Consider the following 26789-nt stretch of genomic DNA (forward strand, 5'->3'; position numbering starts at 1 on the left):
TGAGTACTCTGCAGACATGAAGGAAACAAATTGAATTTCACTTCCCAGTATCTTCTCAAAGTTATATAGTGCTGAAAAGTGCAACTGAAGGCTAGCAGGAAAAACGTAGATATTTCGTGTTGTTTTCAGTGTTCCCAATTAGGCCCTATTTGACAAAATTTACTTTTCCAGGTAGCATCTCTCAGGATACCAAGATCTTGAGAAATGCAAATCAAGATGTGCAGCCATTTATCTTACCAGTTTGTTCATAGAAAATATGTTTAATACATGCTGACTTTTGTTTCAGGGCCACCTCTCTTCACAGGTATTTAGAAGACCCAAACATTTGCAGGTGAAGAAAGCACAGTAAAATAGACTGTAGGCAACTGTCTTGTGAAGTGTGGGCTAACAGGGTGTCCTGGTTTGGGCACATGAGGTGTGGCTCATCCAAAGAAGAAAAAGTCCGACAAACGAGAGTAACAACCAGAATGACTTTTGAGAAAGACAATTTTGGTTTATTGTCAAGATACCTTCTTCTCTCTTTTCTCATCAAGTATTTCAGATAACTTCTAACACGGATTAACAGTTTCTCTCCTAAGAGGTCACTACCATTTCCCAGACACTTGTGATAATTTGAGACAGAGCACGTTTGTGGCATGGAAAGTAATTTTTGAGATTCTTTGTTCCCAAAATCCAACCTGGGTCTGCAGAGGTTTTCACTTCATGCAAGAAACTCATCCCATGAATTAGATGACCAATTTGTTGCATAGTTAGTCCTGGGATTCAGAGCTGCACTTCAGAAAAAGCTTTTATTTTACACAAGCTTGCTTGCCTAGGGTTGTGCTTAACAGTCTAGAAATAAAGTAGTGCTGGTGATTTTTTAAACTCAGAGAAATAACTTGTCAACTGCTTCTCATGTCCCCACATACCACAATCTGCACTTCTGACAAATCTTGCAAAAAGCTCCATCAATGAGTGGAGAAAAACAGTCTTATCAGTGTTCCATACTGGAATAAATAAAGGGCTACCCTCTCGAATATTACATTGAGGTACAACTTTTTCCTGTATACCGCATTGCAGAGACCTTTCTGTAGAATTTAAGTTTGGTTGATCCCAGATAACAGACTTGTGCCCTGACAGATCGAGTGTGCTGTGGATGGGAATATGCCAGTATCACCTGGAATCACCGGTGGTTTGGTTCTGAATGTCATGCCCATGGCTTCCAAATGGACATTTGAAGAGCCACCCCAGAGCCACACATTGACTTCTGGGCGACTGCCCGACCCGTGCTCCCAGCCGTGTGCTCCCTCGTGTACACGTGTTTGTTGTCTTAAGAACTCCCTGCTGAAATGTACTTTTGCTTTGTATTAGGACGCTATAAAAAGGTAAACATATTAAAATCCTTATCACTCCCTAGTTGTGACTGCTATATAACAAAATCCTGACTAAGGAGAGAAGGATGGGACTGTCAGACTCCACCAGGGCAGCTTCTTGAGTGGTGATGCTGCACTGGGCACTGAACGCTCCTGTCACCGTAATGCTCTTTCACAGATTTTAAACTGGCCTAGAAATCAGTTTACTTTTTCCAAATGAAATTACTGATGATGTTTTCAATACTCTTTTCACACCCGGTTGCAGAAAAATGGACACAGAAATTCCTGCCTTCAAGAGCTTACAATGTGTATTTGACTGACTTTTAACACAGACATTAGTTTACTACCGAGATGTACAAGAAGAACATGGGAGTTAAGCAGTTCTTAGATACTGCCACTGTGGGAACATTCTTCTTCAAATGGCAGATAGGACATTTTGTTCCCTATTTTTCTTCTTTGTTGCCAGATTTTATCTAATTGTTTTTGTAATTGATATCTCCCCGCCCCCGGCAATTAGTTTTTACCATCTAAAAAATAACTTCTTTTTTACTGTTTTTTGCAAGAGGTAGTGAATTTGCAGAAACTTCTGCAACCTATGTGTCCTGACAGAATTTTACTTCTTTTTTGTACCTTCAGTAGCTAGAATTTCTGGTTTTATACCAAAGGCTAGTGCACAAACAGAGCAGTATACTACAGACAGAAGCAACTCATAAATTAGGATTGGGATCGTCCTTTCTCTCTTCTGTATATACCTCCACACATACATATGGATTTGCTATTAACAGACAATTTCCTAGTAAAAATCAATGACCTTTTGCATTAACCTTGTTGGGAGAAGAATTGATTTGCCCTTAAAAGGTTGCTTGCACATTATGGGAAAGAATCTAACTGGAAAGAGCTAAATTTGCAACATAAAATGTACTCATTCTGCTGGGGAAGCACTATCAAGGCTTTTATCCAGACCTTGAGAATAACATATGACATGGCACTTCTTTATCAAACATCTCTATATTTTACCTTGTTGAGGGTCTATTAATTCACACCAGTATGGCCAGAGTCACAATCCAGTACTGAATACTGCAAGATCTTATTGGTGCACTCTGATTAAAAGTTGGTAACACCTCTTTAAACCAAGAAAATTATCAATTTTATGTTAGATTACTTTTCTAGTCTTAACCATGAAAAAAAAAACCTTCTGAAAGTTGTTCAGAAAATAAAGTATACAGGAGGAACTCAGAAAGCTAATATATTGTCCTTTGCATATAATGTACTTTGAACATTATATAGCTAACATAATGTAATGAAGTTTTTAAATAAATAGATAAAATCATTCCTCATTGCCACTGAAACTTTTTAATGGTTTTGTTGTTAAGACCATCTGTTTAATCTTGTCTTATAGAAAAAAACAATGCATTGTTTTGAACCACTTAAATAAATGCACTGTAGCCACAGCTTTGTTGGAGCAGTGACTGCTGATAGAAATGATTTTTCCAAAACTTTGTGGAATGGAAACCAAACCTGACAAGGTATAGTTGCTTGCAATAGCCTGAAGACATTACCCCTGTGCCGCATGCCCAAGTGTCCTCTCTTCAGCCCAGACACTCACTGAAGGTTTAGCAAGTCCCCAGCATGCAGGTGTCTCCAGAGAACTGTAAGCCGGTCAGTGGGAATCACTGGATGCAGGGATGTTGGTAGAAATTTGGCATCATCCACCTGAGCTTTAGTCTTCCTGATCCCATATTCTCACCAGATTTCAGACACAGCTTTGCTGTACAGAGCCCTTCCAAGAGTTGTGCTCCAGCCTGTAGCCACCTGCCAAGTGTTGCCTGACGTCTCCTAGAGCATCAATCGCTCAAGCCTATTACTGCTGCTCTAAGCTCACAGAATTCTGCTCCTTTTTGCTCTTATATTTTTTTTCCCCATGTTTGACAGACTTTGGCCTTCTATACGCTTAGAATTGCGAAGAAACACATAAGCTAAATCTTTTCTTTCCTCTTGCTGTGACTACCCCATTGGTCCTTTGCTGCCTTCTCTCTTTTGTACTTGCTGAAGCTACTTTTATCTTCAAGAATCTGCATTAGCCTGCCCTCCTCATACCTTACTGTCCTTCTGTGCATCCGCTGTACTTTTCTTCTCAGTAATCTCCCTGCTCCACCTTTTCTGCCATTACTCTGTGCCTTCTTTCAGGCTGAGCCTTATGCAGGACCCAGCGCCCAGTCCTGGTTCCTCAAAACCCTGCATTCATCAAATCCACTTCTTTCCCAATTATTTTAACTGATTTCCAGTAACCTTCCAAACCTCCTTTCACCAAGCTATTGCTCCTTGCATAACCATCCTTCTTTTAAATTAAGATAATAAGTTCTCCTCTGTCCAGTACATAAACAGTGAAGGCTCATAAATGCCAAAGAACCTTATGGATGTAGTAATGTAATAACTGAAGGGACTGAGGCTGTAAGTGGGAAGAACAAACTTTGAACATGAACGAAGGAGGCATAGAATGAGTTAATACAGAGCAAAATTCAGGAGAAGATTGAAGCTGAAAACCATTCCCAATAAAAGGAAAACTGGATATTAATCTCACATCTAGCTTCAATGATTCTTGTTTTAGAGGCAAACTGTAAACCAACTGTAAACTCTGAACATGCCCTGTGACAGTATGATTAAGCATCAGAATGACTGGAGTCTCCTTTTTCTCTTTAGCACGGCCAAAGCCTGCATATTTTTCATCCTCTCCTACTGCTCTGGATGTCTTTAGCAGAGGTTTGCTAAACTTACCCCATACTTGTGACCATTGAAGCCAACATTGCAAACCCTCCCTATGGAGGAAGGTTATCATGGAAGAAAGGATCTTTGAAGTTGGATGTGCAACAGAAATTAAGTATGTACTTGTCCCAAGTAGCAAGTGATAGGACAAGAGGAAATGGCCTCAAGTTGCACCAGGGGAGGTTTAGATTGGATATTAAGAAAAAATTCTTCATGAAAAGGGTTGTGAAGCACTGGAACAGGCTGCCCAGGGAAGTGGTGCAGTCACCATCCCTGGAAGCATTTAAAAGGTGTTTAGGCGAGGTTCTTAGGAACATAGTTTAGTGCTAGAGTTGGTGAGGTTATGGTTGGACTCGATGATCCTGAGGGTCTTTTCCAACCAGAATGATTCTATGTTTTCCTTTGCATAATTATATACACACCAAAGTTGTTGCCAGTACAGAAAACACAGCCTAAAGATGTCCTTTTCTGTAGTGGAAACTTAGGCCAAAGACTGTATTGCTGAAAAAACTGAGCTACTAACCAATTCTGCCTGCTGCCACAGGGGACGGTGGCAGTGGGGAGATGACACGGTAACATCTCCAGAAGAAAGTTACCTGAGTTGCCTAAATAAATACCAATATAAGCTCTATTAAACATATTTCAGAACACGTATCTCACTACATCTTATATTGTGTAAAATGTAGTCATGTAGCAACATCAACAAGGCTACATAAACACTGCCTTCTGCACATTAGCCAAAACCTGAGCCTCAGCCCAAACTCACACCACAGGCGGGTTTTAGATGAGCATCAAGGCTCCCTGTGACAGAGAAGAAATCCAGCCCCTGTTGCCTTTACCTCACCTACCTGCATTGACAAGATGGTGTGCATACAAGCCAAGGCTTTCCAAAGCGTTCCCCATACAGCCCGTAAAACTGAGGGGCACATCAGCTGGCCAGCGACAGGGACACGAGCTGGCCTGGCTCCCTCCTGCAGGCACTCCATGCAAAATGCTGCCGAGTCCTGCAGAAGTTGCAGGACCCAGAACTGTAACTTTGTCCAATGCTTCAATTTTTCACATAGATGATTTCCCCACTGGTAAACAATAAAACAAAGCACAAATATTTTCCTGTCAGGGTGGTGGCATGAGGACTAGTTGGACTTCACACGCAGCTTTGAAAGGGAAAGGACCTGCTGTGAGAAGGACACAGCGCTCCCTGTTCCATGTGATCAGCCCTGGCAGAGACACCAAAGCAAAACTCACGAGATGTTCAGCAGCTGCAGAATGTTTTGCGCTCTCTCTTTGCAACAGTACGTAGTTCAGATCAATATTAATAATATCCGAAATTATCTACTTTATTCAGATAGGTTTTCATTTAATTTTTAAAAAATCCAATGGTTGCTTCAACATATTTAGCACACAAAAATGGTAAAGTTTGCTGTGCACCAGTCAATCCCACCTTCGCTGCAGTGAGTGCAGCTGGATTCACTTTGTCCCCTTTATTCCCTTTCTCACACATGCTGCTTATAATCTGGTTCTCCAAGAATTTGAGTTTTCTGGGACAGGTTGCGAGTAGGAGAGAAGTAGTAGAAACACTCACAAATGGCACTGGAAAAAGTTTAGAATTATTTCAATTCTGTTTAGTCTCAGCAATTGAGATGACAAAGTGGGATGGATATGTAAGTACGCTTTAGTTGTTTCTAAAGTGAATTAGTACATTTTTAATGAAAACTGGAGGTTAGTAGCTGGATGCATGGTTTATGGCATTCCATGGGTTGCCATATGCTGCAGGACACATCTTTTGAAGGAGATTTTAATCAACTCAAAAGACAATATGGCAACTGGCAGCCTTTTTCTTTATTGAAGCAAAGTCACAGCATTTTCATCACTATTCCCCTCCTGTGACGGGAAGAGTTAAACAAAGGCCCCTGAAATTTACATTACTAACAAATAAAGGATTGAAGAAAGAGATTACAAGCATATTTCTCTAAAATAAATAATCTACAAAGAGTGCTTTTTCTTCTTAAAAGCAATCTAAAAATGTGTAAATTCTACGGTAGGGAGATCAAAAGATATTTTAACAACTTTCAATATTTACAAACAATACAAAAACTGCGCACGCCATCAAATGATGCAAAATTCTTCTTAAAAATTAAAAGCTTCATTCCTACTAAGAACCAAAAACTCCAGCCAGTATTTCAGTTTTAATTAATGGTCTTCTTTACAATTGGAAAACCGTTAAATGTTTTTATTATCTGTAAAATATACAATAAAAATGAACCTCACTAAATTATTAAGGTTAAAAAAGAAGAGAAATACTGCAGGCAAATCAAAAAGGAAAGTAACTGTAACTTATTCTTTGGTAACCAAAAGTTAGCAAGTATCTGTATTTCAAGTGATGAAAAGTAATCATCTTCCCATTTTGACAAATGGAAGAAAGACTTCTGGCAAAACACAATTCCCAAGTTTCAGTTTTGAAAGTCAGGCTCTACCTACAGCTCTGTAGTGCAAGTTCCCAAAGTCAAATTTTGCTTTCCAAGTCAGACACGTTAACCCTTCCCAACTCCGGCAGTACTCTGCTTCGTTCCTCTCCCACTCTTCCGCTGTCTGCTCGCATCCTCTGCACACATCCGGTTGTTGCGTTTGCTAAGGGGATACTCAAGGAAGCAATTCACTTGGAAAGGAGTGTTCCACCAAGCGTACGTGTGTAGCTGCATAGCAGCTAATAGTGTGTTATAGAACTCGGCTCCCTTTTCCATGGCAACTACGTATTTCATTTTCCCTCAGGAAAATAAAAAAACAGTACCTTGGACCAATTCATTACCTGGTGACCAAATCGTTTTAGCAGGACACGCTTCTTCAAACACTGGGGCACACCCCAGTAATGAGCCATGTAACCCCAGTACCAACCCTACCACCTTCTCATAGGTGATCGTGCCTCACTCGGCCTCTCTCTTCTTAACCAATGCACTACAACACAGCACCACCACATTGCTTTTGAAGTTTGTACCACAGGAGCCTTCCTGTTCCTCTTTCTCAGGCTTATTCCTCAATTTTGCTTGCACAATTGCAGTCTCAAGAAAAAAAGAAAAGCTTCACACCCCTACAGGCTCTGAGAAAACTCCCCCCCACAAGAAGACTTCTAAGGCTTTACACAAAAAAATGCAACTGTTAACTTCCTTTAAGCCACAGACCCCTCATTCAAAGCAAGTCCTCCCCACCCCAACCCCAACCATGCAGAACTATCATTGCTTTAGCATTTAAAGACACACATGCAGTTCATGGAATAAATGCTCAGCAAAGTAAACTTGTCCTGGTCTGGGCTTTCTTCTGGAATCTAGTCCTCTGTCATTTTCTAGACTAATCTCCAACGCCTTTTGTCACTGCCTTTTAACTTTCTTCAGCTGAAGGGCCTAGATACTTCCTTGAAATACCTGGTTGAGTCATTAAGTCTACACGGGTTGGATCCGAGGTCTCCCTGCAGCCTGCCTCCTCAGCATATGGAAAGTCATTCACGTCCATTTCATCACTGTTAAACATGTCAGGCTGCCCCTCTTGCTGCTCTTCCGAAGTCCTTCGGACCCTGCCCTCGGACTGTTCCACCGCTTCCCCATCTCCTTCGCTAATGACGGTCATGGGGCTGCTCTGGATGCGGTTGCGGACATTGTACTTGCTGCTGGCAGCAGAGGGGGGTGTTCGTGACCGGCCGTAGCGAGTGCCAGAGAAGGACATGCTCCTGGGCATCAGGCCCTCGCTCTTGGCCCACTCTTCCTGGGCCCGCTTGCTCTTGCTGGGCGAGCAGCTGGCCGGGCTGTCGGGAGGGTCAGGGGAGGCATCTGTCTTTGTCCGGTGGAACCGCGGGTCCGTGTTCTTCAACATCTCTGCGGCAGACATGCGGGAACTGGTGTCGCCACGGCTGCCTTTCTTCAGCAGCAGGGCTTTGAAGTTGTCGTTGCTGGTGCTGCTCTTGCGAACGCTTCTCTGAATGGATCCGGCTTGTTTGAGGGTAGCTAAGGTCGGGGAAGCACCGGTGGGAGTTACGGGGGGCGACGGAGAATGGTTGCGGGTACGGTCGTCTTCAGAATCTTTACGGCCAAGGACTTTCCTTTTGGATCTGAGTTTGAAGGAAAAAAAAAACAAGGACCAAGGGAAAAGATGAAACTTTTAACCTCTCCTAATTGAACTCAGCTTAGAGGGATGACAATGAATTAAGCTAAAGCACAGAGAAGGATAAAGGAAAAGTAATCTAAATCTAAAGCATGAGTAAGAACACCACCAAAACTGTACAGGCTCTAATGCAGGTATTGGAGGTATAAGCTAAGTTTATTGTTCTTTTTCTGTGAATCTGGAACAATGAAACCACTAAACCTGGCAACACTGATGTCCAAAACTCCTTAGTGAACTTAGTGAATCAGGTCTTCTGGAGTCAGTATTCAACTGCTAATACTAATGCATTATGAAGATTATATTAAGTGCTGTCTGTTAGTTTGGGGATTTGATAAAAAATATGTCATCTAGAGTATGTTGGGGTTTCTGGTTTCATTTGATGCTCTCTGGAGAATTAGAAGTGTAGCTTAGTGCACTTGCCTTTAGAAAAGCATATTGCAATGCACTGCTGTTGAAGTTAAGACAAAATAATGTGGGCCACATGTAACCATTCTGGATTAAATTATTTAAAAAAAAAAAAATCCCCTCCCCAATCCAAACATTCAATGAATAGTGAAAATTGAGTTTTCCAGGTTCTATTAAGATGCACAAAATTCACAGTTCTGTTGGTGCTCTGTTATTGCAACTCTTTGACTAAATGAAGGAGAGACCAACTTCCTGACATGAAAGTGATCTTTCCAAATGAAAGCATGGCGTATTTTTAAATTTAAAGTGCAGGGCTAGCAACAACAACAACAAGAAATTAAGAAACAGTCATGGGAACTGGGAATAAGTGGAAACTGGACTTCTATTGCCCCATTTTCACACTATCAGAAAGCTTAAAGAAAGAAATGTATTACATGTCTGGTATCTGTAGCAAAGCTGTTTTGCTTCTTTGCCGGCTAAGCAAGAATTGTTTCAAAAAGGTTGTATAAAGACTAATGTTACATATGCTACTTTGGCAAAAGTTTAAAACAAGTCAGCAGACTTATTACAAATACAAGATTATCATGCTGTAATTCCATATTAATTTTTATCACACATGTGTTCAATACAGACCACTCCCCTTGTAAAACAGGTTTCTACTTAATGTGATCTTTAGCTGTACTTTCTTGAAGGCCTTGAGATTTTGCCAAGGCAAGCTCAAATGTCTTTATGCATTGTAGCCTACTGATAATAAAAAACCAAACCAAAACAAAACAAAACAAGCAACAAACAAAACAAAGCAGCAGGATCTGTCAGCTGAGTAGGTGGCAGCAACAGACACTGCCGTAAACTCTGCCAAGACTTTGGAGTGATTGTGTCTCTCTTAAGTGGTGAAGTTTATGTAAATATCACTTATGACACCCCTCCCCAGCAGCTGTAACAGCTGCCATCTTCAGCTGCTGCTGCCTCCACTTGCCCTTCTGGAAGACAAATGTGATACCAACATCCATTCAGCCTGAGGGTGAATGGACATCAGAGACGGCGTAGGGATAAAACGACAACTTCAGTAGTGGCAAACGTAAGAACCTTGTCTGGATTTAACTGTGTGTCAGTACCGCAGGCAGCAAGTGAAGCTGGTGCTTGGATCCTCTGGGAGTCTGTATGTGAGCACGTGTGCGCATTAGTTACGGGGAAAAGACTTCCCTTCATTAGTGTTTTGGCTTCCTGTGGGTATCTATCTGCAACGGTGGGGCTGTACTGTGCCAAAACCCAAATTACATTCCAAATAAACAGAAAGCAAAATTCAATTGCAAAGATCTGCAAAGAAAGACTTAGCTATCCTGGCTTGAAGTAATGCAGTAGGACTGCGAAAGCGGTGATGAGCAGTCAGTTTGCTGTCAGCATCTAACCAGCTTTTCTCAGCATGTATGAATTATGGCAGAAACTTAAGAACCAAATTTGGTTTTGGTGGCTTTTCAGACAGAGACAGGGTACATACTCAAACAAATCTGTGACTTAAGGTTGTTCTTCCTGCCCTTAACGCACATACCACTAAATTTATCGTCTTACTCCAAAACAACCATATTCAAGGCGCCAATCGCTGAAGTAATACCTTTTAGAAACAGGGGGGAGAGGGGGAATGGGAAACAAAACATTTTGTATTAATTAACAGCTAAGGAAGATAGTGGTTCAAGTCTAAAGCCAGCAAAAGCAAGGTCTTAATAACAAATGTGTCAAGCAGTTTTAACTATTAATGTGTCACATCCAGTTCCATTGTCCATTTCCCCATAAACTCCTGAATTACATGTAGGTGCACACACACAGAGATCCACTCTCCATCTGCATACATAACAGAGAAAGGCAACTGGCCAGAATATTTCATTCTAAAAACAGATTTGTCGCAGTCCCAGTGAGCACCATGCAACATGAATGCAACAACCATTTTTAGAACAGCTCCTACAGGCCAAGTCCTAAGGGTAACCGTAAATTACGAAAAGTCAATATCACATATTTTAAGTTTTGTAACATCTGAAACAGAATCGTTTCGAAAATGGAAAAATAGCACTTGGGTTCCAAGTGCTGCAGTCTCCCAGCCACATTCTCACAACAGGTCTTCCCAACCCTTAGTGCTCCTGATGCAGAACTCAGGCACAGCTGTGCAAACTGACTAAACACCTGGATAAACCTATATGGATGCTGTCAAGCACTTTCTGTGACCAGTTAAGAGATGAGGTCCCTCTGAATTTTGAAGGAAAAGACAAAGCCACGAGATGGCACTACCACTACATTGGTTCTAGTCTAAAAGCAAGCTCAGTAGTTCAGAGAGTGGTAATGGTCTTCTGTGTGTACTGTTTAAATGGTGCACACGTTTCATACTGTGGTTTTAAGATTTTGGTTTTTGTTTCTTTTTTTTGTTTGTTTTGTTTTTTTGACAACCTAACATGAACAGCACAAAAATCTAGTTGCCTATTCAGGATGATTTTGTTTTTAAGGGAAATGAATAATGTCAATAATAGAGCCATTATTGCACATTTCATTCATGAACCAGTTTGACACAAAACACCCGACCTCAGGCTGGATTATGGCAAACTATAATCCAGCGTTTGCCATATGTTTTGCCATATGACTGACATGTTGTGTTACTTGCCAGTTTCAGCCACGCTTGCCATGAAGCATTAGCGTTGAGCCTCTGTCCCAAACTGCACCATATAAGCAGCGAAGAGAGTAAAAAGAGATGGAGAAGAAGAACGAGAATGAAAACAAAAAGATATACAGAAAAAGCAACAGTAGAGTTAATATGGCAGATTGAGAACAGTACAATAAATACTAGACGTAACTTGATATTTTAAGGGGCAGGATATCTATAATATCATCTACATTGACTTAATCTGGTAGCTTTTAGCTCAGAACGGGTTAAATATATATTTTTAAACAATAAAGCATAAGTTCTTTTCCTTATCTTTTTCATATAGAGCCTTAGTAAAAAGTTGCTAAATGTGTGCTTTCTGTTAAAGCAATGACTGTTATAATTGGGTGTTTTAGTAAAACAATGTTAAATTAATTTTTGAGAGAACTACCTGACCCGACAGTATGGGAAGGGCAATTTCAGCCATACCTGTGAATGGCTGCAAAAAGATCCTCAGTAGTCCTTGGTCTTGCTGGTGTTGCCACTCCGTCTGCCTCTTCCCCATAACTATTGCTCGGCAGGAACGAACTACTTGCCGTGTCCGATTCAAACACCTCCACTATGCAGAGAGAAGGAACAATACTGTCAGTTTGGCATGGGAACCTAACAGGCTTGTAATCCTGAAACCAGCCCATGCTGCCACTAAGGCAAAGCATCCGAGAGATCAAGTGAGTGCACCCTTGTCTTTATCGTCATTTCAACACCACTTGCTCAGGAAACTCTGGTGCATGAAATGCCTGCGCTTGCACACACACACAGGCAGGGAACAATGCTGACAGAAAATCTGTATGGTTTCCACTAAAATGCAAAATCAAAATTAACAAAGGTAACCGTGTTTTCATAGTATGTTTTAAACCCAGCACAGTCAAACAAAGCATCATTATCTTTCCATGTCTGCAATAATGGGAAGTCAGAAAGGAATTCTAAGAAATCTCATAAAATATTGATCTGATCCCTGTGAGTTTCTTTAGGCTTTTAGTTTTAACTATCACAAGAGGGTCTTTTCTCTGCAGAACCCCACCTGAATGCTCAGATTGCTACCCTCACTCTCTAGCTTCTTTAAAATAGCTACTGCTGCATCTGAAGAGCAGTCAGAGAAAAGAGACTCACCACTTTCGTTCTCTTGAGATAGGTGCCCGTCAGCGTTACTGCCGCTGTCTTGGCTGCTGCCTGAACTGCTTCCTTCATCAAAAGCAGGCTGCTCCTCCTGCTTGGGTTCTTCTTGAACTGGTGATGCAGCAGGCTGCACCACAAAGGCATTAGCTCCCACTGTCTCAGAGAAGGTGAATCCGGCAGCTCCTCCCCCAGGAACCAGGCTGCCAGAGTCCATCTCGCTAGAACTGAGTCCATCTGCAAGACAATTTCTCGCCTCCTCACAGTGTGCAAGCACAGTGTCTCTCTTAGTTGGGCTTGATGTGCTTCTGGCAGTATCACTCGCTTCAGCTGTTTTTTCCACTCTGAGATCTAACTGTGGAGGTGGTACAACGAGGAACAGTTTGGGTTTCTTTGAAATAGGAGGTGGTTTCTTGCTTGGCAATACAACCTGAGTCTTGTTGGGAGATGCTGGTGACCCCTGAAGTGACATGCCAGAATGGAGGTCTTCACTCTGCACTGAAGACTCAGGTGTGTCTTCAGCAGCTGTCCCCAATGAATTAGCTTCGGAAGGCTTGTTTAGACCTACGGCACTTGTAGGCTTTGGATCCCTGTCAAGTGCAGGTATGTTATCAGAGAGAATGAGCGGAGAACCCCGAGCCAGTGTCTGAACTGAGTTTTTAAATGAAGTGCCTTGAGTTTTCATTTCCTCTTCACCTGAGCTGTTACTGAGTCTTAGCGAGAGAGATGGCTTTAGGGAAGTCTGTGATGCTGAATTCACAGTACCGTTTTCCTGAGAGATGGTTTCGGAAGCTGATTCAGGTGATGGTTCACCTTCTGTCACTTTTTTCACAGACCTCAGCTGCACCATTTGCAAAGCTTTGGTAGTTACTAAGGGCATCACAGGTCTCGATGCGTCTTGCTTGTTGAGTGGCTGTTTCACTGGACTGTAGCAAGACTCTTCCTGGTTACGTTTCTTAAAAGAATACTGTGGGTATATTGTTGCACCTTTTGTTAGTTTGGGATCAAGAGGTGGTGCTGGTGGTGGGACAGCTAAGGGAACAGCAGGAGGAGGAGGAACAGGGGAGGAGAACGAACTCATGGAGGCTGCTTGCGGAAACCATGGGACAGTCTGGGCAAAGCAAGAATTTACATCGGCTTCTGATGGAGGAGGGGGAAATGTAGGAGAGGCTGGCAATGGTGACAGATCCGTGACTTCTGCTGGAGGAGGAGGAGGGGGAGGAGAAAGTCCAGGGCATTGTGGAGGAGGTGTTGGAATAGGAGGTGGTGGAGGAGGTGAACCAGAATCCGGAGGAGAGCTCAGGGTGGGCTCCAATTTCTTCACACTTACACTCCCTTCAGTAGATGTATTTGAAGAAAGAGATGTGGAGGATGATGACATGGAGACTGACGACAGGAGAGAAGATTTCCTTTCAGGCACTTTAGGCTTCAGCTTGGATTTCCCATTTCCTGATGATGCAGGTTTTAGAAGTACAGGCACTGGAGTAAGCGCAGTGGGTGTATTGGACTGGCTGGAGTACCCACTTGATGGAGAGGTGACCCGGTGGGATTTCTCCGGAGAAGTGCTCTTTGGTTTGGCCAGTCCACTGGGCACTTGTGGCGCAGAAGCCCTTGAGCCATCACTGAAGTGGCTGATGCTGTAATCACTGAGAGCAGATGATGTACTGGCAGAATGGGTCACCGGGGATTTTACCTGGTCATCTCCCACCGCGGCATAGTCGCTGTAGTAGCCCCACTGGTCAGCGTACTCCGACTTGATGCTGCTTGTTTCGCTCTGAGAGGGAGTGACCGTGCAGATGGAGTAGAGGTTTGGAGCAGTGGTGGACATCATGCTGCTGCTGGCACTGACAGAGCTTTGGCTGCGGGAGCGCAGCACCCAGGGATCCTCATAATCGCTGCAGGGGCTCTGGGAAGGGGAGCTGCCATTTTTGCACTTGAGATTCAGCTGCAGGGAATGCTGGAGGGTGGCAATAAGGGTTTCATCAAGTACCTGTCCGTTGGACTGGGCTTTTTTCTTGGGCACCCTTCTGAGTGAGTCTGTTCTGGATGGTGGCAAAGGTGGCTTCTTTGCCTTTTTCAGAGAGATGTTTCTTGCAAGGGATTTGTCACCTTGACCTGACTGGTCATCCTGATGTTTCTTCTCCTTTCCTTCAAAGACATTTATCACGCTGTCTCTGGGGTTACCAAAACCATTAGTACTATTGCATGGCACATCTGACTTCAGTCCGGAGTCCATATGCATGGAACTGTAATAAACATCGTGGTCCACAGAATACAGAGAAGTAGAATCATCTCTGACTGAAGTCCTCTCCAGGCTGCTGCTGCTCAGGTTGCTACCGGGAGTGGCACAGTCTGGTGTGGTACAAACCGCCTTGTGTGAGGGAGTTTCACTGTTTTCTGCAGATTTGTACAGCCAGTGGTCCGTGCTGTTCACTGCTGCTTGTGCTCGCTCCCCCGAACAGCTGGATTCACTCCTACCATCGCTGTCCTGGGAAGGGTTTGGCAAAGCAAGATTGTTCCTACAGCTGTAGCTCATGCTCTGAGCCCCAGCCTCTGCGTTTCCAGGAGTGCTGAGAGAGACGGCAGAGTCACCAAGAGAAAGCATCATGACCGTATTAGATGGGATGGTATCTGAAGTCTGTGAGTGACGTGTGGAGCTGCTCTCGCTCCAGTTACCGCTCGATGAATGATGATCTTCTTTTCCACTGACTGCACTGCTGGCAACAGGATTGTCTCTTGGCTTTGGGTAGGCAGTGGAGCTGGTAATTTTGCTATCCAATGATCCAACACTCTGGGCAGTGTGAATAACGATAACTTCTGAGGAGGATGACAGTGTTGCGTTGGGTATGATGCTTGTTGAGTAGGTGGCATGAGGAGAGACCACACATGCCGGGCTTGCGGACTTTTCGCCATCATAACTCCTCACCTCTTGAGACTTTGGCCTCGACATGGTCCCTGTCGTGGGATTATTCCTCAGATGCACAACACTATCATCCAGTTGCAATTTACTTATCTGGTGGGGTAAAGTGCCAGCGATGTCTTCTGCCTGCCTCGAGATGCTCTGTGTCTGCTCTAGGGACTGCAGAGACACTCTCGCGCCAGCCCGAGGCAAGCTGTGAAAACCCATGTCGCTGTTTTGGCGAGAAGGAAATATAACTGCAGCAGAATCACTCATCACTGACATGTTTCCAGATGAGCTGGAGAACTGAGACATCTGGGCAGCGATGCCTTGTCCCTTTTGCGCTCGTATTCTTCTCATTGAAGGGGGCACAACTTTCACGTCCTCCGTCTGGCAGCTGGTGTCCCTGGTTTCAGAGCGCTGCGCAGCGCCACGATAGCTGTCCAGTCTCCCTAGCGTGGAACAGTGATCCGGGACATACATCGAATGCCCTCGGAAATCACTTTGGCCAGGGCCAACTGCTGGAGTCAAAATAAAAGAATTATTCCTTGAAGCATAAATTCCCACTTATCTTCTTACTCATTTAAAAACAAAGAAACCCAGCAAACTGCTTGATCCCCATGCTCTTGAAGGTTATGCCTTTGGAAAAAGAATCTGCAACAATGGATTTTTGCACAGGCATTGTGTGTTTTCTGCATTTCTCTTCCCTTTTTCTTTATTATCAGGAACCTTCTGCTTACAGAATCATCTGCGTTCCTGCTGCACATTCGACACGTGAAATCCTCTGTTTATGACATGGTAATAATTTCCATAGTAATCAGTTATGTCAGAAACCAAGTAGCACTGTTTGACTTCCAGTAGGCAAAGCAGCAGGAACAGACAAAAGCCTGAGAAACGTGAAGTGTGTTCCCATGCTAATGCCTCATGCAATAAAGAAAAGGGGAAGGAAATCTGAAGACTAATGTGAATAATCATTTCTGCTTTTTAAAAGCGTTACACTTCAGAAAAAAATATCTCAGGAGACACGGATAGCTCTCCAGGTCTTGCAATTCATCTGAAAGGAGGCTAACACAATGAAACATGCATTGTTTTACCACAAATAATACATACGCTATTAGAGCATTTACACATAGACATTATCCAGCACTGCAAAGAAAACTATTTACAACTACTTTCTATTTATCATAAAGGAAAAACTCCAAGAAACGGGGGGAAGAAACAGCTTGTACTCATGTTTGTCTCATCCTCAGGACCACCAGGAAATAAAAAAGAACTGAATGTAATCATATATTGATATTATAAAAAAAAAGTTGAGGACAATAGAAAAAACAGTTTCAGTTCAAAATATAGTTATCACTGGGTCAGCAGAAAGGACTCTGGGGTTCTTTTAAATTTATGTTTTTATTGGTAGCTGCCTTTTAAAATCACAAACCAGAGCACCGCTTTAAAATTAGCCTGCGTAAGGCTGCTGCTTTTCAGTTCAGTTGCGTTACTGTATAAATAGCAGACACGAGAGGCGGGCGTGCTGCTGGAGACGCTCGTAAGGATGCTGCATGTGTCGCTGCTGGGGAAAATTGGTTATTTCAAGTCTCCGCCTTAAAGCTAGTCTCAGGAGCAATGAAGTAGCATTCCTGACAGGGCTGTTCTCCATTCATATTTACTATATGAAACTGGATCGGGAGGATAGGTATTCTTATCATGCAGCTTTAAACACCACTTAAAGAACATTTAATTATCCTTATTCTTGGCAGGCAAAAGAGGCATTTAGGATAAGGAAAAGAGAGCTCTGAAAAGGCTACAGTGAAAGCAGCACACACAAAAAGATTGTTTACTTCTTTTCCCCAGGCACATAAGTAGTCTTTTAGCAGCCTGAAGCCTATTTAGCTTGCTTTGTGTAGATTCTCTTGCTCTGATGAAAAGGTAGCCTCTTTCTGCTTCTGGTAGAGGTTTGCAGAAAAGCAAGATACTCGGATGCTGGCAAACATCTTGGATAATCTAATATGAGATACTGTCAGAACAGATGGACTACTGCAGCCAACCAAGAGAAGTATTTGCATATTCTGTATACAGTTATTAAGAACTGTACAGTAAGAAAGATAATTTCATTTTGCTTTCCATGTGTACTTTTTCTATAGAATCGGGTTAAGAGAGATAAAAACATCAAAGTAGAAATTATGAATGTTTCTGGAACCATGATATCACTGATAGCAACTGTTAGGCAATTAAAAAGAGCTGGTCATAAAAATCTGTGGACTAGGTTACATAAATAACGAAAGAGATGGGGTATTTTTCATGTTTCTACCACTTGGAAATACACACACACACCCCCAGCACATACAAGACAGAGGATGGGGCTTGTGGAGGGTAAAGCTGTCAGCACTACAGCGAGTAGCTAATACCATCACATACTGACCTGTGGCTGAGAGCGCCTCATTTCAGTATGCAATACATTGGTTTTCACAAAGGAAGCTAAATGCACTCCACAAGCAGCGTAATGCGCACGGACAGTTTATGCCTGTTTAAAACGTTACTGCTAGGGAAGGCAGACGGCAAAGCAGGACAACACTGGACTTGTGAACCTCCCCCTTCGTCCTTCCAAACCCAGGAGTGTCAGAATGCATCACTGGGACATCCTGTTCGTTGCAAATGCACAGCGATGCTTTAAAATGTCTGAAATACAAAATTAAACCCTGGCACTATATCTAAGCTTCTAAGTGAGAGAGGCCAAGGACCCTTCTTATGTCAATCCAAGCCAAGCTCTTTTCTGGAACGGGTGGCTGTACCGAAATACCTTGGGGAGCAGCCTGTGCCCCATCCCTGGCAGCCGTGCCCAGCTGGATCCCGGGGGGCTGCTGGCCCAGGCCACGGCGGTGCCGGAGCAGCAGGTTAACACCAGGGCAGAACCAACAACTGCCCTCAACGCTGTTGAGCGTCAGTACTAACCCTGTGTTTGTTACTAGAAGAGATGTAGTTTAGGGTTCAGCCTGTTTTGCTCACAGAAACTGCATAAGTTGATTCTACAGGACACTTTATTGCAGCCTTTCACTACTTAAAAGGACCATATATGAAAGTGGGGGACAAACGTTTTAGAAGAGCGTTATGACAAGGGATAATGGTTTTAAACTAAAAGAGGGGAGCTTCAGGCTAGACATGAGGAAGAAATCTTTTACAATGAGGGTGGTGAAACACTGGCCCAGGTTGCCCAGAGAGGTGGTAGATGCCCCATCCCTGGAGACATTCCAGGCCAGGCTGGACGGGGCTCTGAGCAACCCGATCTAGTTGAAGATGTCCCTGCTCATTGCAGGAGGTTGGACTAGATGACTATTGAAGGTCCCTTCCAAACCAAACTATTCTGGGATTCTAGGATTCTATGAACAGCAGTAAACCTTTATAACCTCAATACTGCAGGGATGCCCATCAGGGCAGGTCTTTGCACCAGCATGAGGCCGCTGGTAGTTACAACAGTGCAGAGCCCAAATAAATATAGGGTTCACAGGGGGTAAGACAGCCCTGCCTCAGAAGTATAAATTACAGGGCTACATCCTTCAGTCATTATATGGGATATGGTCAGAGAAGGGCTTTTTTACAGCTGTTGCTATTACAAGAATACAACTTTGAAGTTTTAAATATTTTTTTCTAGAAATGCAGCATATTCTGAAATTACTTTAGCTTTGTTTTTGGCTTTACATGTATGCACAATCTCATGCAAGGCCATAAGGATTTACTCGCCCTTTATAATACAGCAATTGCTCTTTTGACAGCTCAGTTTCCTGAAGAGGGAAACCAGAAATCTGCATGGAAAATAGTTCAAAAAAAACCAACCAAAGGAACATTTAGGATTCAGGTCATCTCTTAAAATGTTGAGGGTTTTAAGATTTTGGTGGAATTCAGAGGGAGGGAGTGATGAATATTGTGTTTGCAATTTCCAAGTACACTGTAAAACCCTCACTCGCTTCCAGAGTAACGCTAAAAGCAAGGGTTTTCAGAAATTCTTAAAATCTAACTGCTTCTGTTGGTACTGCAGCTGGAAGATGAGCAATCCAATTCTAAGGGACAGCTCAGACCTTTAGTTGACCATTACATAGAAAATCCTATTGTCTTTCAAAAAACCCTCTACTTAAGTAACAGTCAGAAGTTACAAGATATTTCTGCAACATCAAAAATTCTGGAAGGGAAACAGAGTTTTAAAGAATACCATCCACAAGTCCATCTAGTTGCAGGGGTGACTGCAGAACTGGACATCAGGTTACAGATGTTACGAAGTCAGAAGCGGCTGCAATTTGGTGATATGATCTATGCAGCTGAAAGTAATTAATAATTATCTTGTCCGCATTTTATATAATCCTGTGTCCAGCAGCCCTGCAGCCAGTGCTATGTCCACCACAGGAGACCTGAATGTACACTTCTTTATTCTTGCTACTTCTTGCTATGCTGAAAATATCTCTCAGGGCAAATGCTCTTCCCTAATGCGTCCAGTGTAGATGCCAGCAGCAAGTAAAGAACACCTACCATCTGGAACAAGCGAAACATGCAACATATTTAACATCTCTTGCATGGAAGCACAGAGAAGAGGTTCAAACGCCTATCTTAGCTCCACACACTCTGTCCAAGACAGGCATATACAGGTTACACCAGTTTTCCCTGACTCTGATCGTTACTGGTGTTGCTCATTAGAGACGACAAGGACTGAGACTGACTGCAAATTTGATGGAAAAAAGAAAGTTCCTGCATGTAATCCCTAGGGCCAGGTCCTAGCTACTAGAAGACCCCTTGTCTCACTGTGACTCTGGCTGATCTGGTGGCAACTTGCTGCAGAAAGGTCCCCTGCACTGACATGAGCAAAGAGAACTGAGGATTTGAAAGGATAAAAAGTATGTTGATATCACAAAGAACATGCTTGTTTCAACTAGTATATAGAAGTAATCTCTCTTCCCAAACCACTTCTGACTAATCGTTTCTATTACAAGCACTTGTCTCTTGTGCCACAGGCACATTCCTAAGATTTGTTGCTTTCATCTTCTCACACCCTGCCTAGTAACCCTTATCCAAACCTGGTGACCTGGCCAAGTCACTGTGCAGGCACCACAACTTACAGTCTTACAAAAAAACTCAGAGATTCTTCATCTATTTTAGTCCAGTACTTAAAAAGCAAGTTATTTTTAACAGACACTCAACAAGAAATGGACAAGTACATCAAGCTTATGGCAATATTAAGGAATTTTCACTGTGCTCCATGAAGCATTTGTAATCTCTCAGAGGGGAGAAAATGAAGCAGAGAATCCTGCAGCACTTCTCAGACCGACAGCTAAAAAACATCACAAACCCTTGCATATATCACTGCCACCCTGCAAGGAAGAATTTTGATGAAAACAGAGGGAATTTAAATTTTCTTGATTCTGTTCATTTTGCTAACTGAACAGCCTCTGGTTAAGATTATATTCCTGGCATTGCTATCTTTCATTCTTGGATATGTGCGTGGCATTTTTGTAGGACCACTGGGTATCTGGGACTCTTCTTACCTGTGGGACCTGTAACCTGAATGACTACTAGTGCGCAAAAGACTAATTGGAAAAGAGTATCAATTAAGAGGAGTCTTCAATAGAACAGCTGAGTTCCCAAATATCATAAGGACTTCTGTGCACCCACGCTGCTGAGATGGAATGGTCTCCTCTAAGGCACGTCAAAGGAGAAGCTTCAACAGTCTCAAATGATACCTGGGACACTGGCTGGTAGCAACAGGGAGGCTGAGCTGTACCACAAGAAGGCAAATGAGTGACTGACCATTCAGATGTCACTCATATCTATCCTGATGAATGACAGGAGGTCCTATAGGTGACAACTCATTGTGAGCTACTGAAAATGGGAGGCAGAGAAATAAGCTGAAGAAAAGCATCTGAGGTTATTCTGACCCTCTGAACTCTCTGGTTAGAAAGACAGAAAAGAAAGGTAGATGGGAGGGGAAAAAGAATCACAGAGCCACAAAGACCCTGAATTGCACTTTAAGGTGGAAAAAAAAAAAAAAAAGAAATAATTCAAGGAAAGTACATACAAAGCATGAAATTTGAATACTTTTTTTGAAAACAAGAAGAGGAGAGAAACTTTCTGTTTGATTAAAGAAAAGCATAATGCCTGGCAGAAGAAATTGAAAGGTAGAAAACCTGAAGATGTTTTCCTCTCCCCTGCTTTGCTGAGATATGTTTACTTCAAAGATAAACTAAGGTGGAACCGATACCCCACTCTGGAACTTGCTCCTCCTGCAAGAGAGGGAGGGAGTTCAGGTCACCAGAAGTTGTCCATCAGTGCCCCGGACTGCACCTGTGCAGAGCTCTGGAGAAACACTCACAACCAGGTATTTGGTACCCTCACAAAGTTAGTCTGAGCCAGACCCTAGAGCACTGACACAGAGAAGGAACCATGGAAACATGAAGGCATTTTGCTGCCTTTATTTCATCTGAAGAGATGGAATGTGTGAAGGAAGCTGAAGATAACCAACAGCCAAGACACGAGCAAGGCCTGCAACAGGTTCTCCCAGAATGCTGCTCACCTCTGCCAAACTTCTGTTTGGGAATCACCTTCTTTCCTGAGGGGAGAATACCAGTTTGCACATAAGGCACCATCTGAAGCTAGAAGTGATGGATAATGTCAACACAGAACAGAGAAACTGAGAGCACAAAAACTTGAAGGGAAACATCATCTCAAAGTTTCTTGTCCTTTCTGCAGTTTTGATCTGACATTAGCTCCATTAAATACATATATAATATTTATGTTCTATAAGACAGTGAAAGTAATTCAGAGGTATGCAAATCTAATTTTTCCACTGCTGTGCTTGGCAGAGAGAGGAATGATTTGCCTTCTCCTCTTACTTTGGTGTTGCTCTGCTAGATAGTACTGAAAAGCTCCTGCTATTCAGAAAATAACTGGAATCTCTAAACTGAGAGGCATCTCATATACTTATTCTGTCTCAGAATCCCATCTATCCCATCACATTTTATTTAAGCAGCACTTTTTATGCAGAAGTTTCCAGGCTATGCAGAGAGACTGGTACATCGGGGGAAGACACCTGTGAAAACACAGCAGTATTATAACACTCAAAAGTAAGAATGTTCAAAGATACTTTCTGCACAAGGCTTACTGGTGCAGGTAACGACTCCTTTCAATACGTTTGGCTAAATTCTGCAAGGGTACCATGGCTGCTGAGCTCAGGCCAATAATCAGCGCAGCCTTCTCTTCTGTTCGGTCCTTTTTGTTCCAAAGGAGCCAGGGGAGAACCCCAGCAGCTTGGCCCAGCAGAAGCTCTTCCAGGCTCTCTCGCAAGAAATGAAAATAGTTCAAGCTTGGTTGAAGCTTTGAGGTTCTCTCAAGTTTCTGCTTCCTTCTGAAGGATAAACAAGAGGTAACAAGAATCTGCTGTATGTGTTGGTTATTCAGCCTGCGCACAGCAACTTTGATGTACCAAGGGATTTTAATCTTTGTGTAAATATTGTAGCCATTCACAGCAATGCTTTAGGGGAGAAACAAAGAGATTTATTCAGCTGAAACCACAGGGAGAATGTCAATAGGCACAATGCAATTGCTTGATTTGGAGTTTAGTCCAGATCCTTGTTCCGATCAAATGAACTGTGGAATGTTTTAAAACAACTCGTTGTTTGTTTTGGGACAGTGTAAGAGAAATAGTCTACAGAAATATTTGGGGAGTGACAGAGGAGAAAAGGCAGAAAGTGCACTGAACAAGGATGGGGGCGACTTAATTTATTCCCAGCCTTGCCAGCGGCCTGGTGGGTGACTCTGGCAAAGTCACTCCACTGCAGCATGCCTGGCTTCCGCACCTATAAGATGAAGACACCGATAATTGTTCTCTTTTCAAGCGCACTTTGTTTCTAGTGATGGATAGCGACACACTAACAGTATGGACGCTGCCATCGGAGAGCTTTCCTGGCTCACATTTTGCTGTCTGGCTGACATATAACGACCACGGAAGCAAGATGAAGCTCCTCAGGCAACTTCCACCGTAGGGCAGATGGCTGAAGCCCCACACGCCTGCCCGCTGTGGGCCAAGGAACCAGCCAGAGAGAGCTCCCACAGATATAACGCAGATATACTGCCAGCCCTGACATTTCTGCAACTTAAAATAGGAGCCAAGGAAAACCTTCAAGCAGTGCAACATGAAGTGTGCTCAGCACAGAGATGAAAGACCAAAATCAAGGCCATAAAACCTGTCAACTTTAGCAAACAGATTGGCAATAGTCACAAGCTTCTTTTAAGATATTGATTGAAGATTTCTTTTTAAGATAGATGTCAACTGCATTCTCAGTTTTTTCCACCAGGTAAATTACAGCTCATGTTTTCAAGCATTAAACATGTCGGAAGTGGTCACAAACATAACCTTGAGGTTTTGGAAATGCTGCCAGCAGGAATCATTCTCCACACGTCCACCCAAGTACAGTTGTCATCCGTTTCAAAATCTACGTGCCTGAGAGAGTGTCAGGACCCCAAAAAGTGACAAATTCTAGCGTGGGACAAAGTGTTTTCCTTCGCTCTGGTTTTCTCCAATATGTGCCCTTGAGGTGAGTCGTACATACATCAAAGATACCCTCTGTCAAAAATTATGACCTTGGTATACATATAATTTTCAGAATCACAGAATCACAGAATGTTAGGGATTGGAAGGGACCTCAAAAGATCATCTAGTCCAAGCCCCCTGCCAGACCAGGAACACCTAGATGAGGTTACACAGGAATGTGTCCAGGCGGGTTTTGAATGTCTCCAGAGTAGGAGACTCCACAACCCCCCGGGCAGCCTGTTCCAGTGCTCTGTTACCCTCACTGAGAAGTTTCTTCTCAAGTTTAAGTGGAAACTCTTGTGTTCCAGTTTAAACCCATTACCCCTTGTCCTACCATTGTTTGTCACCGAGAAGAGCCTGGCTCCATCCTCGTGACGCTCATCCTTTGTATATTCGTAAACATTGATAAGGTCACCCCTCAGTCTCCTCTTTTCCAAACTAAAGAGACCCAGCTCCCTCAGTCTAGACTCAAGACCATTGTTAAGTGCCCTGAAATGACCAGTTTAAAGGATGTCCTGTATCAGTTTTGCATTGAAGCTGCACAAGTGCTTTTAAGGAGCAGAAGTCATTTCATCTCAGCTCTAGACAGAGCAAAGAGATGTAGTTTAAAATGGAAGAAGGGAATTAAAAAGGTATGCATCCTGAAGAGATGAGGGAGGATGAGGGCTGTCCCTGCTGTTCCTCAAACCACGTGTAAACATGGTATCTGAGGGATTAGCCCCAGAGACCAAAAGCAGGAGAAGGGAATCTTTTGATAAGAACAACTCAATATTAAGTTTTAATGTAGCTTTGTTTCCAGCTTTGATCTTTGTTTGGCTAGAACAAATCTATTTTATTTTATTTAACTCTCAAGCTTGTTTATAGTTGATTGCAAAGCTGACAAATGTGTTTTTCTCGCTCAGCAAATAACAAATTCAGATTTTGATCTCCAGGAGGACTCCAGGTCTGGAAAGAGTCTCCTGCCAGGTGGCATGGCCTACTATGGACAGTGAAGAGGGAGGAAGGAAACCCCACTATAAGGAGTTCCCTACAGCAGGCAAAAAACAGTATCCATCCCACAAGAAAAGATAGATAAAGGTACCTGACAGCTTTGGACAAATCTCAAAGCTGCAGTTCAAAATAAAACCATTACATGAGATCCAAAAGTAACAAAACTTAAAGCTGCCTAACTTTAGGTGTCCTAACAGGGTCAGGGCAATTGAATTATCTTTCTTGAGGTAGAAGATCCCCTTGGCAGGGCACTGTTTCATTATAGATGCTGAAGGAGCACAGTTCCACCCACAAACTGCTCTTCATGCACTTGTTTGTTTCTTGGCTTTGTCTACGCCTGGCCCTCTAGCTCATTTCAAACCCATCCATCCAGACAAGCTACATATTTTTGATTCTGTTTCTGAAAAATCTAGACAAAGAACCAGGAACTGAAAACATAATTTAAAAAGGAAGGTAGTAAATGCAAGGTAGTCAAATTTACTGAAGCCATCAATATATCAGTTGATTCCACATGTAAATCACCTAAAATTATGTTCTGCTAGACTATTTGAAAAGACATTCTTCCTGTACTGCAAAACAAAGAGAGGGGGAGCATAATTTTATCTGTGAAGTAATTGTTCAGGAAAAACCGAAACATCTTTTTTAAAGAATAAGTAAGAATGACCAGACTTAAATCAAAGAGTTCTACAAAAAGTGTCTGGTAAGTCTACCAAAATTTGCCATGCTTCAACAGCTTTGAATATCACGTGTGCTACTAACTGTGAAAGAGGACAGCCTGAGGTAGTGTAAATGTGACCAAGGATGCATTTTTCCTTTGCAGCATATGCAATAGCTGATGAGCTCATGTAAATTACTTCAAATCAAATAACACTGATACTTAAGGGGTTGCCAATTAGATTTAAACTAAACTGGAAAATATACAGGCTTTTCACTGCTGATGCAACTCCTGGCAGATTTGGGAAGGTATCCATGAATTGTTTTATTCCACTGAGTAATTATTTGCAAGCCAAAATGTCTGCCCACTTCAGTTTTGCTTCAGTGAACATCCTGGGGGAGCAGACGTAGACCAAATCTCCAGGAAAGCATTAAAGACCAGAAACCTTGTGTCCCTGCGGACTGAACTGTACCAGGACACCATTTTCCAAATACCCTGTTCCCTTCAACAGATGGAAGCCAACAGATAAAAAGGTCCTAATTCCCCAATGTACAAGGTGGCAAGGAGGCACACACGTATTTGGAACTGTAACAGGCTATCAGACTGTATTGGTTTCATGAGCACTGGTAATGTTATTAGTCGAGTAATGACAAGCAGTGACAATGAACAGTGGATGGAATACAGTTCTGATGAGCCATACCTAGCTCCTTTTGTATGTTGTCAGGGATTCCTGTAATAGTCTTTCTCCTTTTGACTTTCTTCGGCCGTCTTACCACTGTGTCTGTGTAAATTAGAGACCGCCGAATGCTGGCTTGGCGGTCGAAATTCTCCCCTAATACATGGTAGAACAAGCAAAGCAACATTACTTCCAAGCACGCTGACATCATGCACTTTCTTCCACTAGTTTTGTTGTAGAAATGGAAAAAAAGGCATTAATAAATGATGTTAGCTTGTTCCTACAATGAAAGTTTGCACTGAAGAAAGATACGGCATATCGTCACAGTAAGGCTTTAGACACACATATCCACTACACAGTACTGCAGGTTTTAAAAGGAATTTTAGACTTCCCACGCCCAGTTCAGATCTGGTGAGAGCAGCTCTAATTCCACAAGAGAACAGAATCCTTACTTTAATTTGGCCCTTTTTGTTTGTCTTGGGTGGTTTTGTTGTTTTATTTTAAAGTAATGAGCTGCAGAAAAAGCAAATCTGTTCATGAA

General features: G+C 42.7%; 1 protein-coding gene across 20 annotated transcripts in view; it reads right to left on the reverse strand.

The window, feature by feature from the left end:
• Nucleotides 1–5934: 5934 nt before the first annotated feature.
• Nucleotides 5935–26789, reverse strand: part of NHSL1 (NHS like 1) — a 180786-nt gene continuing 159931 nt past the window's right edge. For 7 of the 20 annotated variants that reach the window (XM_065057148.1, XM_065057168.1, XM_065057160.1 and 4 more), the window contains 4 exons: nt 26273–26404; nt 12466–15888; nt 11785–11914; nt 5935–8211 (listed from right to left, as the gene is read on the reverse strand). In XM_065057148.1, coding sequence (XP_064913220.1) covers nt 7488–8211; nt 11785–11914; nt 12466–15888; nt 26273–26404 — 4409 coding nt within the window. In that variant the 3' untranslated portion in view covers nt 5935–7487. Of the gene's footprint in view, nt 8212–11316; nt 11369–11784; nt 11915–12465; nt 15889–26272; nt 26405–26789 lie in introns of all 20 variants that reach the window. The other 13 variants (XM_065057150.1, XM_065057161.1, XM_065057154.1 and 10 more) reach the window with 4 other exon arrangements.

Source organism: Columba livia, chromosome 3, assembly GCF_036013475.1.
Source record: "Columba livia isolate bColLiv1 breed racing homer chromosome 3, bColLiv1.pat.W.v2, whole genome shotgun sequence".
Lineage (NCBI taxonomy): Eukaryota > Metazoa > Chordata > Aves > Columbiformes > Columbidae > Columba > Columba livia.